Source organism: Ictalurus punctatus, chromosome 4 (assembly GCF_001660625.3).
Source record: "Ictalurus punctatus breed USDA103 chromosome 4, Coco_2.0, whole genome shotgun sequence".
Lineage (NCBI taxonomy): Eukaryota > Metazoa > Chordata > Actinopteri > Siluriformes > Ictaluridae > Ictalurus > Ictalurus punctatus.
The window spans coordinates 15,336,833-15,350,823 of NC_071284.1; the positions used below are offsets into that span (position 1 = coordinate 15,336,833).

The 13,991-nt window shown below is 40.0% G+C and overlaps 1 protein-coding gene across 6 annotated transcripts in view; it reads left to right on the forward strand.

Annotated features, from left to right (window-relative positions):
- bcar1 (BCAR1 scaffold protein, Cas family member) overlaps positions 1–11,860 on the forward strand; it is an 83,578-nt gene extending 71,718 nt beyond the window's left edge. For all 6 annotated transcript variants that reach the window (XM_047155096.2, XM_047155095.2, XM_017466320.3 and 3 more), the window contains 5 exons: positions 3,575–3,718; positions 6,289–6,399; positions 6,783–7,943; positions 8,930–9,019; positions 9,795–11,860. In XM_047155096.2, the coding sequence (XP_047011052.2) occupies positions 3,575–3,718; positions 6,289–6,399; positions 6,783–7,943; positions 8,930–9,019; positions 9,795–10,307 (2,019 nt within the window). In that variant the 3' untranslated portion in view covers positions 10,308–11,860. The remainder of the gene's footprint in view (positions 1–3,574; positions 3,719–6,288; positions 6,400–6,782; positions 7,944–8,929; positions 9,020–9,794) is intronic.
- Positions 11,861–13,991: the final 2,131 nt, after the last annotated feature.

Below are 13,991 nucleotides of genomic sequence, written 5' to 3' on the forward strand. Positions count from 1 at the left end.
CACACACTGGGGTTTTGTGATCGTGACTTTTGATCATCTGTCATGGTGGTCAGACAGTACTATTATCTCCCCTTGTCCAGCATGGCACCGCAGAGGACCCACGTCTCTTAGTGACATCATCGTTAAGGCAACCAACCCATGAATGTTGTGACAGCTGGTCCCCACCCTCCTCAAACACACACACTCACGTCTCATTCTTTACAAACATCCTTTTAGTTACATTGATGAGAGGTTGGGTGATAGTCAGTGGACCATATGGCTTTCTGCCACGCTCATTGATAATTCACATTATTGATTGCTGTTTCTTTCGGAAAGCCCTTCAGTGGGTCTCAGTGGGCTCCTGAAGGTGATTAGGGTGGAAGGCAAAAGTGAAAGGCATTCAAAGGGACTAGCATGTTTAACTGTGCAAATGGTGGATAATGTGGCTTTTAATCTATTTAAATGCATGGTGGATTATTTTCATGTATAGTCCTAGGGGTCAAATGATTATCTGCATTTCTCTATAGTTTATTTGAATCCTTCTAACACAAGCCTTAATTGTTCCCCTCTTTTCCTCTTTTTAATTTCATTTTTTGATTAATATTACAAAAGATGTTATTTAGGATAAAAGAACTCAATACATTATTAATTAACCATTGGAGGGTCTCCTATGTGATATATTTTTTATTTTGCCAAATGAAAAAAAAATCAACTTTAATTTTTATAGTCCATCCAACACTAAATAATACTGTTTTTATGGGAGGATATCTATATAAAATATACGTATAAAAACTTGAACACTGATTGTTTAGCAAAATATAATTGGACTGAAAATATTAGGAAAGAAATGTGTACAATATTCAATATAAATGCATATGTAATTTATTAATAGACATACAGTACATTGTCAGTAATTACATAAATAATAAACTATAAATATAAAAGATACATAAAATAGTCAAATGAAAAATTGTCAGGTAATTGTAAACCATTTATTGTAAATTGGTACGCTGTGATTAATAATTACATAATGTAAAGCTTATACACATCATGTCTCATAGCAACAGAAATGCAAATAGAGTATATAGTTTTAAGTGAATATTAGTAAATTTTTAGATTTTTGGAGATATTTGACCAAGATGCAAAATGTAAAAACCACAATATATACATTAAAGTGTGCCGTTGGTGCTTACTGGGTTAACTTGCATTACATATGTGTATATATTGTATCCTTTACATGATATCTCTACATTTTTCTCTTAGAAAATGACTCTATGGTTTATAATGACTTCTCCAGAGGAAGCAAATTATAGATAGGGTGAGATTTTTGACCCCTGGACTATGAGGAAACACACATTCTGGTTTTATTTTGGTACTCCAGTGTTATCTCAGAATTTGCAGTACAATAAAACAGGCCGTGTGTGTGTGTGTGTGTGTGTGTGTGTTTGTGTGTGTGCGCGCGCACCTGCAGAGGCGCCTAAATGTGTGTGAAAGTGTCTACAGCACCATGGAGAATGTTCCCATTAGCTAAAGTCATGACTGGGGAGCAGTGACAGAGCAGGGAGAGAGGCGGAGGGAGACTGAATCGTGGTAGTTTTGTCATCAATAAGAAATAACGTGTCATTCTTTAGTCATTCTTTTTTCTGGAGCAGCAGAAGACATGAGTAAAAGAGTAAGAGAGAGACGGGAGGATGGGATGACACACTCGAGGAGTTTGAGTTGAATTAGGAGCGACATAGTGTCAGATTTGTTTAATGGCTAACAACTTACACATAGCTAGTAACGGGCCATTGGCAGGGGAGAGAGAGCAAATATTATTACAGGATCAGAGAGACATTGATTATATACACACAAAGGTAAAGTTCAGTGAGTCTCTTTCTCATCCTGAGCTACAGGAAAAGGGTCAGAACTTAGATGCTTTTCCAAGCAATGTTTACTGCATTACAGAGCGCATGCGTGTAAAGCCGGGTTCACTCTGTACGATTTTGGCCACAATTTGGTCGTCTGAGACAAATCTGCAGTCTTTGATGGCTAGTTTGACACGTTCCCCAACAGCCAATTAATCGCCGTTACGATCGAATTTGTCCTCCGATTAAATTCTGGCAGTGTCAGAAGATTTGAAGCACAGTCCTGTAGTGCGGCTTCTCCTCCGTACCAGTCTTTCTTGCGTGCGTACGTTTTTCACGTCTTGACCGTCGTACAGTCCGACATTAATGACGACTGAGATCCTACAGTGTGATGTGGCTTACAGCGGGGATCGTGTTCATACAGTCTGACCAGCAACAGTCTCAAAGGACTATTAAAAATCGCACAGTGTGCACCCGGCTTTAGACGTGAGAGAGATTAGTTCTACACAGATAAAGAAAATTTTGGATTTATACACCTCGAGATTTGAGCTAGTGTTCAAATTGTCATCTCTCTGTGTGAGGCTCTTCATTCTGCCTGTCAATAAGTTAATATCCTCAGTATCCTACAGTTTTTAAGCCCATCATCGTTATCTCAAAATTGCCTTTATCTGACTCAAAGAAGAACAGCCTAATTTGATTGCCCATATCTTCCCCAAAACCCCACTGCAAACACTCCTGTATTAGTGTTTACTTCACTGAAATAAGTGTGTGTGTGTGTGTGTGTAGTGGCGATGGGGTTATTTTTCTGTGGTATAGTGAGACAGTATGCTGTCTTCCTATAGAGAAACAGACTGAATAAGGAAGTGAATGAAGGGTGCATTGGTCTGATTGAAGTACAGTTATGTCTCAGTGACTTCAGCACCCTCAAGGGATCAATGTCGTAGATAAATTAGACCTACAAAGAACTCTCTCTCTCACTCATTCTCTCTCACACACACACACACACACATTTACTTTCCTTGTACGTTCCACCCAGACACAGACATAACTATACAGACTTTATACTGAATATGTCCACTCAGAGCTTAACATATCATACTCTAGTATAAACCACTGTTTTATATCAAGATGCATTTAGTGTAGTTATCCTTAGCTATTCAATGGTGTTATGTAGATAACATTACATACATTTTATATATATACTAGAGTAGGGTATGTTAAGCTCTGAGTAGACATATTCAATCACAGTGTTATGAAAGGGAGTTGTGTTGTGGCCCATGTGTCAGTGAGCAGTAGACATCTCAGTGTTGTGAAGGCAGTATTACGAGTCTGCACTGCAGTCAAAATAAGACGATGAGTGTGTTTTCTTTCTAAGGCTGGGAAAGTTGACACAGTTCTGACACCCTAAGAGAGAGAGTAAACAGGCAGACAATAGGACCGCACTTGTTCCCACGGTGACCCCCAAAGACCCCTGTTCTGATTGGAAATGATAGGGAACAACATGGTGTAAAAGTCACTGGAGCAGAATGCAGTGCCAGTTATAAAGTTTCAGAAAACAAGTGTTTAAACAAAAGTGCAGTCTGGACCCCAGCTGCCAGCCAGGGAAAACTGTATTTCTTTTGGACATTTATTGTAAAGATGAGTGCAAACCAGGCAGAAAAGCTTTGTATGTGTTGCTGACTTCCCTCCTCCAAAGCAAAACAGATTGTAGATTTAACCTTTTATCTGTCCTTCTGTCTCTGTCTCAGGTGGTGGTGCCCACACGGGTTGGCCAAATGTATGTGTATGACACGGGGAACGCAGAACAGGATGAGTATGATGTCCCCCGACACCTGCCTACCTCCCGGGACATATATGACGTTCCACCTACCCGTGGCCTATACAACCAGCAGGTAACTGAACATTAAGCACACGTCATTAACATCAAATGTATCACATCAGTTGAGGTATAATGACCACGGAGCATACAGTTTTGGTGAAAATGAGGAAAATAACAATATCCACACAACCTATCAAAGAATTCTAGTGTCATGCTAATCAGTCAAGCAGCTGCTCAACACCCTTTATGTAAGAATCAGTAAATTTGGTCTATGTGACCTAGCACAATGAAGGTAAAAGCAACTTTGCCATTCTTTACACCTAAAGACAGCACAACCCATTGTACTTTCACATCAGCCACAGTAATAAACAATGCCTCAGCTAGCTGAGCTACCCAGAATCCCCTGAAAATTGAAGGTCAGAACTGAGACTGTGACTGTAGGACAGTAGTTACGAGTCGAGCTGAGCTCAGTCCAGCCACCTGGACTTCAGTGAGCTAAGTGCTAATATGGCATTGCCGTATTTATATATGCAGTATGATATCCAACCTTCTTGTCCAATAAGAGTTTTTTGTGTCATAAATGTGAGTGACATGAGTGTGTGTATGCACAGATTGATAGATGGCTGCCTTTTTCTCTCTTAGAGCAGACATTCTACCAGGCATCATTTATCTAAGCGTTTCCATTCTCATCAATGTTTGATGCGCTTTGCACTATTAAATCCATGCTATCTCACTGTCTCCTTTTGCTCTCATTCTCATTCCCTTACTCTTTCTCTCTTTTTTTTCTCTCAGTCTGTATTATCAAACTCATATTGGATTTCAGTTTATTTTTGGAGGAGGTCATGCATTACTCGCAGGGGAAGCACATATTTCAGTGGCTAGAGGCATTTGAAAAAGAAGGTCGACTTTGTTTGTGTGTGTGTGTGTGTGTGTGTGTGTGTGTGTGTGTGTGTGTGTGTGTGTGTGTTTCTGAATTTCTTTTCAATCTGTGTGAAGCAAAATGTCCATGGTACAAAGTCTGTGTGTACACTTGTGAGCTTGAAATGGCAAGATCTGTACCACTGTGTCTCTCTTTCTCTCTCTCACACACACCCACACACACACACACACACACACACACACACACACACCCTCGGGATGCAGCTAGAGAGTGAAGGAAAGAGTGGGGAGAGGAGAGGAAGATACAGAGAAGGAAAGAGTAAGGGAGAAGGAGATAACGAATGCATGAGAGAGTACAGATAAGGCATTTGTGTGGCAGAGAAGGTGTTTGGTTTGTACCAGGTTGTGATCAGACACACTACAGAGACAGAAAATGGGAGAATAACAGTGGCAGCGGGTCCTATTATATGTATCAGCACTCCCCTGACTCTTATTCATCCAGCTGCCTCAATAATCTCTCTGTTCTAGTAGGACATGGAGAATATTCACTCGTTCTCTCTTCTACCCACTTTTCCTCATGTGTATGCTAAGAGAACGATATAGAGCTGAAGTGAAATAACAGAGCAACACGAATGTTTAGATGAAATATCTGTGTATAAACAATGCACACAGTAGTGTAATAAGTAATCACTGTGGTTGTTTTTAGGTGGAGATACATGTATACGTCTTCATTAGTATGTGTGTATGTGTGTTTTATTTTCTTTCTTTTTTTAAATGACATTCTGGCTTAAAATAATGTAAAGTGCATTCCCAAACTGTACGTGTCCCATTTGTTGAAATGTACTGTAACGAAACTTAAGCTTCATTTTTTTAATCATAAATCACATGCTGTTCATTGGGTGTGTATACATAGGCATTAGTGTGGATGTGTTTATTGTGTTGTATGTTACTAACCAGTGTATGCCAGTGTATTTGTGACCCAGATGAGGACGGGTTCCCTTCTGAGTCTGGTTCCTCTCAAGGTTTCTTCCTCATATCATCTTAGGGAGTTTTTCCTTGCCACCGTCACCACCGGCTTGCTCAATGGGGATAAATTCACACACTTAAAATCTGTATCCTGTGTTTATATATTTCTGCAAAGCTGCTTTGCAGAAATATTTTCATGACAGCTTTTCATTTGTCATGAAAATAACTTGAAGTTTCAGTTGTCTTTGCAACTCGATGACACATTTCTACAGAGCCCCGATGTCACCAGTTCTTGCTTCTAGCACAGAAAAGCTGCTGGACTGGGGTGCGAAGAAACAGTTTAAAATTAGCTGCAAGCACATTGTCAGTGGAAAATGGCTATATGACAGGTAGCAGAAGGACTAGTGGGATGAGCAATCGTGGGGGATTAAGTGTAGCAAATCTTCTGATTGTTCCCATCAGGTCCAGTCTTCCGTCACGCACCACTGATCTCACTTGTGCATGTGGGTGTGTGCAGGTGCGATATGGGATTCTAAGTGGCAGTGAAGCTTTATCGTGTTTATCATGTGTATGCTACCCTGACTCTTTTTCATCCAGCTACATCAATAATTTCTGTTCCACCATGATATGGATGAGAATGGTGGGAGGAAAGGAGGAGGAGGAGGACAAAGAACAAAAAAAATCGGTGACTGTAGGGAGGGGGGAGGAAAAAATAGAATGTCCATAAAAGTACCTTCATATTTTTGGTGTGTTTGTGCTTTTTTTTATACTCAGTGACTCAATGACTGATTTTTACAGGTATATGACACTCCTCCCATGGTAATGAAAGGACCAACCAGCAGAAATGTGCAGGGAATCTATGACACCCCCCCTAGTGTGGACAAGAACCAGCTGCTCTCCCAGCAAATGGTGAGACGTGCATTCATACACAGAGACACGGCTCGGTGAGATAAAATTAATGCAGGGCACCTAACATCTTTGAGCTGGAGAACTGTCTCAAAAGAGACAAGTTTATTAGTTTAGAACCAAGTGAACCACTATGCTAAATATTGTAGTTGTGGGTTATTGCATTTAATAAGAATGCTGTGGCCTTTCAAATCCTGTATAATGAGTGGAAAACACTGGCTCTGTTCCAGGAGGTCATGGTTCTGGTACCAGCTGGTTTTATGGGCACTATAGTGGATTATTATAAAATGTAATAACTGTTTGACCTGTGTGTTAAAGTCTAAGTTGCCAAGAAGTTTAAATTACACTAGACTTATTTGTAATGAGCAATCTGTACTCCCTTCCAGGTGTATGACATCCCCCCATCTGTGAGTAAGGACCTTCCAGATGCGCTCATCAAGGAGGAGACCTACGATGTCCCACCTCATTTTGCCAAAATGAAGAATCCAAGTCTAAATGCAGCCAATCCTGAACCACCGATACCTGAAGATGTGTACGATGTGCCACCCCCTCAGCTAGCTAGCAAACCACAGGCTGAGGCACAGGAGATCTATGACATCCCCAGCAGCCTGCACCAGGGTGACGTCTATGACTTCCCACGTGAGCGCCCACCAGTTGCTGAGGAATCAGGTGACTACGTCTATGATGTACCACCACAGGTGGTACGTGATGCAGCGGGTGCTACTACAGAGGAACTGACAGTGAGCTTCAAGCGCTTATCTGCTTCCAGCACAGGCAGCACACGCAGTAACTTGTCCACTTCATCCCTGGACACAGTGCCAGTGCGGGACAGCACAGTACCAAGCCGCCTGCTTTCCTTAGACCTTGAGCAGGCCATGGAGCGGCTGTCACGCCTGCAGCAGGCTGTGGATACCTCAGCTTCAATGCTCATGTCCTTTGTCAGCGGTGATTGGAGGAGCCCTGCCCAAATGGATGCCAATTTGCCCGCCATTCGACGGGCATCTGAATGCTTACGAACATCAGTCAAGGAGCTACTGGAATTCTCTCGTGGTGCTGTGGCCAATGCTGCCCAGGCCACTGACCGTACGCTGCAGGCCAAGCTCAGCAAGCAGGTGCAGAAGATGGATGAGGCCTTCCAAGGTCTGCTCAAGCACAGTCAAGCGCTGGACGCCCTGAGCTGGGCTCCTGCTGCTCTCCCAGCACCAGCTGCCAACAGTGGTGGGGACGACCTGGACCGGCTGGTCATGTGTGCCCGTGCTGTGCCCGATGACACCAAGCAGCTAGCGTCCTTCCTGCATGGCAATGCGACGTTGCTCTTCAGACGGACGAACAGGCAACAGCAACAGACCTCAGACATGTTGGGCCAGTTGAGCAGCAACAGCTCTAATGTCTCAGCCTATCAGACAGGCACACCCGACAGGACCAACATCCAGTCACGTCCCCTGCCCTCGCCACCCAAATTCACAGCCGAAGAGGAGCCTCCTGAGCGGCCTTATGAAACCACAGAAGAAGGCTGGATGGAGGACTACGACTATGTACATTTACAGGTACAGGAGGCAAATCAGTCTAGACCTTTGATTTTTACCATCACCAGTAAATAAATACGAATAATATGGCAACCCAAGGACCCCACTATTTGATGCCTTATTACCACTGTAGCTATACACTATTTTCTGTAACCCATTTAACTTTGAACATCACCAGTAAATAAATTAATCAAACTACTGCAACATATTTGAATATATGGTGCAGATGTCACAACTGAACAAGCCAAGCCTGACATGACCATAACAAGGTTGTCTTGCTTGCCCCACTCTAACACATTTAATAATTCGTTAATAACACCTAACGTATCACTTAATAAGAGATAGAGTTCAATTTGCCAAATCGAGGGAAAGGCTAGAGAAAAGACTAGTGCTGTGGGGTTTTTTGGTCATACGTTCCTTAGGCTGTAATTGTAACTGACTTCAAGTCACAGTGTGAACCCAGGGTTGCAGGTGGCTTCTCACATGACTGCACTGCTGTCAGAATAAGCAATGGCCTCCGTGTCCTCCCTCATGTGGGCTCCACACCTAATCCCCTAGTGTAGTGTTTAAGGTGCCATCATCAATCACTCCTGACCATGTTCTGGCCTGTTTTCTCTTTATAGTCCAAATACACTTTCTCTTAATCCAGCTGCATGGACTTTACTTTGTGGTACCTTTTTTTCAGACACTACTGCAGACATTTCGCAATCAAAGAGCTTTTTCTTGATATGTGCCAACCACTATGGTGGCAAACAATGGGGTTTCAGATATTGCAAATGGAAAATGACTTTGTCCGCTTAACCCACACTGCCTCCTTGTGGCTATAATAGAAATGACATATGCCAAAATATGTGCAAACTAAATTGTTTTACCTACACGAGTTTAAGTAGGCATGTCAGGGCAGAAAAAACATGAAACTGCAAACTGTGAAAATTATATACAAAATGTATTTTAGGAAGGTTTCTTCACTGATGAAATATAACCATAATGGATTTGTTGTCTTTCAGGGTAAGGAAGAGTTTGAGAAGAACCAGCGACAGCTGCTGGAGAAAGGCAGCATCACTAGACACAATAAGACCCAGCTGGAGCAGCAACAGGTCAGTCACTAACTACATGGCTTTGTGAATGCTAATGTGTGTGTGTGTGTGTGTGTGTGTGTGTGTGTGTGTGTGTGTGTGTGTGTGTGTGTGTGAGTGTGTATGTGTATGTATATATATATATATATATATATATATATATATATATATATATATATATATATATATATATATATATATATATATCAGTCTGTGTAATGTATTAATGTATCAATTAGGAAATTATGGTGTAATGTTAAGGAAGCAGATATGGCAAAAATGAAATTAACACCAGTGTTAACATAATTAGCAGTGATGCATCAATACAATACTGAGTACTGGTACCAAGGCTGGTCAAAAATGCTGGGTTGGTTACAGATCAAATGGGAAATATGATGTACAGTACAGTATTGACCTGCATAAATAAGTTCTGCATGGCTGACTGAAAATGGAAATAATGTATTGTACATTTTCCCTTTATTATTGTTTGCCACCAAATAAATAAGTACTGAATGGCCATTTGATTGAAGACAAAAGAATGGTCTCTGACTTTTGCAAAGTATTGTATCTTATGTTAAATGACACAACATGCGCTTACATGTGAGTATGTTGCCATAATGTCTGTGATGTTTTGTATAACTTAGAATCAGAAACTTGCAGACACTCGATCTCAGTCAGGAATGTCAGTATTAAATCAGTACAACACAATACTTTGATATTTGAGTTTTGATATTAGTATTGTATTAAAAACAGGAATAAAATAATGATTTTCTTTCCTTTGCATCCATCCTTGTAGCTCAAGCAGTTTGAGAGGCTGGAGCAGGAAGTCAGCCGGCCAATCAATAATGACATCTCCGGCTGGACCCCGCCCCCACACTACCCACCGCCATCGCGCAGCAAACTGTGTGCAGGTGACCGGCAGCTGCTGCTATTCTACTCAGAGCAGTGTGAAGCCAACATCACCACACTGACCAATGCCATCGATGCTTTCTATTCGTCCATCAACAACAATCAGCCGCCGAAGATCTTTGTCGCCCACAGCAAGTTCGTCATCCTCAGTGCCCATAAGCTGGTCTTCATTGGAGATACAGTTTCACGCCAGGCCAAATCCCCTGAGGTGCGGAGCAGGGTGGCACAGCACAGCAACACACTCTGTGAAAAGCTGAAAGACATTGTAGTTAGCACCAAGACTGCTGCCCTACAGTACCCATCTCCAGGGGCAGCACGGGACATGACAGAGAGGGTCCGCGAGCTGTCTGGCTGTACCCAGCAATTCCGCATGGCCCTCAATCACCTACTCTCCATGTGAAAACAAACATGGGAGCTTATAGAGACACTGAGATCACACATGCATGGAGTCCCACTTACTTATCCCATGTCCATGCTTTGTGCTTTCTATCCACCACACCGTCAGACCCACCCCCAAGGAAAAAAAGACTATACACACTATCAGTGAATAGTGACATGGGTTGTAAATGAATTTATGTAAATATATAAGTTTCTGTAAGAAGATGGGGAAGTAGTGGGGCAACAAGAAAGGATGAACTGTATAATTTTTTGAACAAGAGGAGAAAAAACAACTGAAAATTTGTTTTTAGTCATTATTCACTATTATTATTGTTATAATGTAATTATTGCCCTGATTGATTATAATAATTGTCATCATTCTTATTACTATTGATGAGATATTAAGGGTGTCTAGAATTTTAAATGTGTATGTAGAAGTACTTAATGCCATTTTTCATCAGTGATGAGGATTTTTAATAAATTTGTATGTTAGCATGAGGGAAGTGATGGCAGCAGACATGCAGCGCTTTGTCATTTTAATCAACGGGGCTGATTCAGGGTGGGAGCAATGCATTATTGTGAACTGTCTGGCAGACTGTACACATAGACTGCCAAAATGAGGGAAAGGTAATTCAATTTGCTAAAATATTCTAATGAAACAGTTTGGATTTGGAAAACAATGCTTATAAAACATGTGGAGAAAGAGTAGATCTTTATAACTGTTAAGTAGTTTCATTCCCAACATGCTTGTTATTCCTTTCAGTAGGTTTGCTCACCTTTCTCCCACTCCGGTCATAGTCTGCATTTTTGAACAGGTTTCTGTGACTTGCTGTGCACTGTTCCAGATTTTTCCTATGTTCTAGATAAGGCTTCGTATCTAGCAGCATGCCAAAGCCGTTCTCCATTGCAGTGCTGTACCCTGCTGGACAGGGTAATATTAGCCAAGGGGTTCTGTTTAATAACGGAAAAAGATTTTTCCTTTAGGCACATTCCTGGCCAGCAATGTATTTTAATCATTACGGCAGGTCTGTTCCTATGAGTAGGCTCTTTTTCTTTTAATAGCTCAATAAAAATGTTTAACCACCTCATAGTGTATTAAAATAGTACATTTTATTGAACCCTTAAAGCTCAGCTAAGAGTAAGTCTCTTTCGCTATACTGTAATATGGCAACAACTATGTTGTGTTTCCACTCACCTTTTGCGAAATGTTTTTCACTGGAGGGCAATGTTGAGAAGAAATCCATCTGCCTCAAATGTTTTCTTGGCTTTTTAACACCCTATTGGTTGTATTTTGAATATCAGAATATGTCAGCAGAAATAAGTTGGTGAACATGTTTATACATTTAAGTACTACATGTTGTGCATATAGTCAGAATCCCTATTCAGTTAGAAAAAAAGGAGCACAGTGAAAATAAATATTGACTTGGTATTTGTTGTAATGTTATTTCATTCTCAAATCTGTGTTTAAGGGTTTGGAATATCTCTGCGATGTTAAAAAAAAAAAACATACTGTAAATTGCATAACTGGAAAATATATGTTTAATATATTTTCATTAAAAAAATTGATCAAGTCAATCTGATCTCTGTCTAACTCAACTTGTTCACAAGGTATGGGAATATTGTTACATAACAAAGTAGCATTAAAAAAAAGGCTTAGATTGAAAGTTACTTATTAAAGTATAACCGTGCTGCTTTCTGTATCTTACTTTCATTTATTTTAGTTCCTAGGGCCTAGTTGATCCAAAAGCCTCATAAAAGTAATATTTGCAGATGGTGGGTGTCAGACTGAACCTCCTACTGGTTAAGATGCTCTCTTTGAATATTATATCTATGAGTTAAGTTTGATAGGCTTTATGATATATGACCTAGCCTACAGTTCTGAGCTTCTCTTAACTCCTAGGTGTGATATTAAAGACTACACACAGTTAATGATGAGAAGATGCTTAGGCAATTCTTCACTACTGCTACTACTGGCAGTAGATTAAACTGTGACTCTTACTGCCAAGGTGGTTAAGTTTAGTTGACTGCTAGTCACCCTTAGTGTAATTATTGTTGCCCAGGCAGACAGACAACTTTTTTGAAGCATTTTGTAGCTTTTTTGTAGATGCATTTTTATTGAACAATTCTTGTAAACGTGTAAAGCAAATTTATTTGGCAGCCACAAAACAAATCAAATATTGTAGTAATATAGTACCTCTTTCATTTTAATTTAAAACAGTGCTGTGCTTGGAAAACAATGGAAATTAAGCATTTTCAAGGGCCAAGCAAACTCGGTGAGCCGTACATTCATATATGCGCTACAATTGCTGCATAAGTGATCACAGAAAAGCAGAACCATAACTATAGGCAAAGGGTTCCAAGAATGATTTGTAGTTTCATGCATTTGCCAGCACATTATTGGAGAACAGTTTTGAATATCAGAGTTCCTTTGATAAATTTTGCTTAGACAGGGCTTCTTTTGATTGTGTCTTTTATTGTTTTGCACAATTAAAAATATACACAAAATATATAAGAACACAAATATACGGTTTTTACCAGTAAGTAGCACGGTCACAAAATGTGTTGCATAGTCTCAGGGCAAGGTCCTGAGAATGCCGACCTAGATTTGCGTTATTGTGCAAGGTGGTTGCTTAGATATAGCTTCACTTCCTCTTTGGTGGCTTCTCTGTAAGATTCATTCTCCCATTACAGACAAACCATTTGGAGTATTCAAAATTCTTTTAATAACTTTTGTGAGGCTGATGATGTACCAAATTTGGTGATGTGATTGGACAAAATTTGTAGGAGTAGTAAAAAAGCAAAATCCAAAAGTTTTTACAAAATCCAAAATTGATGTCATAGGGTGCGTTGAACTCGTCTTGACCCAGGGAATTTTTTACACATGGTTCAAAAGTTATGACCATAAACATACTTCCCAATTAGGCCCAAATTCGACCCTACCCACATTCGGTGCTTGGCCCCCTAATAAGTTTTAGGTAGTGGTGGTCAGGAAATAGAAGGTGAGCACCAAAAATGCCTTAAGAAGACACAACAATGTTTAATAATAACAATGTTTAATAATTAAAATATTAGATATACAGATTTTTAAAAGATTTTTTTTAATAGTGTTTCTATATGTGTCCTTTGTGAAGTTGTTGTTGCTGTTGTTTTTTAATCAGAAACTTCAAATCAGGAACTTAAAATCTTCCACAAATGGTGTTACATAGCATTGGACTACTTCCAGTCTTGTAAAATACTTGAGTAATTGTTCTTCCTTAGAAGTATTATTTGGAGGTTGTTCAATATTATTACTTCAGAAATGGCATATTTGTATTTCTACTTATGATTTACTTATTATTTTTACTAAATATATTTCCAAGAAAAAATAATTACTTACTTTCTTCTCCTTACATTAATATTTACACATACACGATACTCATTACAAATCTTGAAGATCTGACAGTGGTGCTTCAAATTTTCAAGTGGTGCTTGAAAGTTTCTATATTTCTGAATAAATATGACTTAAACATCATCAGATAATTACACAGATTTTTGGAGAGCAGTGGCTTTGTTCTTGTACACCATTGTTGTTTTTTGTTCTCTTGGTGGTGGACTCATGAACATTAAAGCGCACCTATTACAGTTTTGAAATGTGCCTAATTTTGTTTCAGAGGTCTCAGACAATAGATTTACATGCATCCAAGGTCGAAAAATACTTTAATGTGCT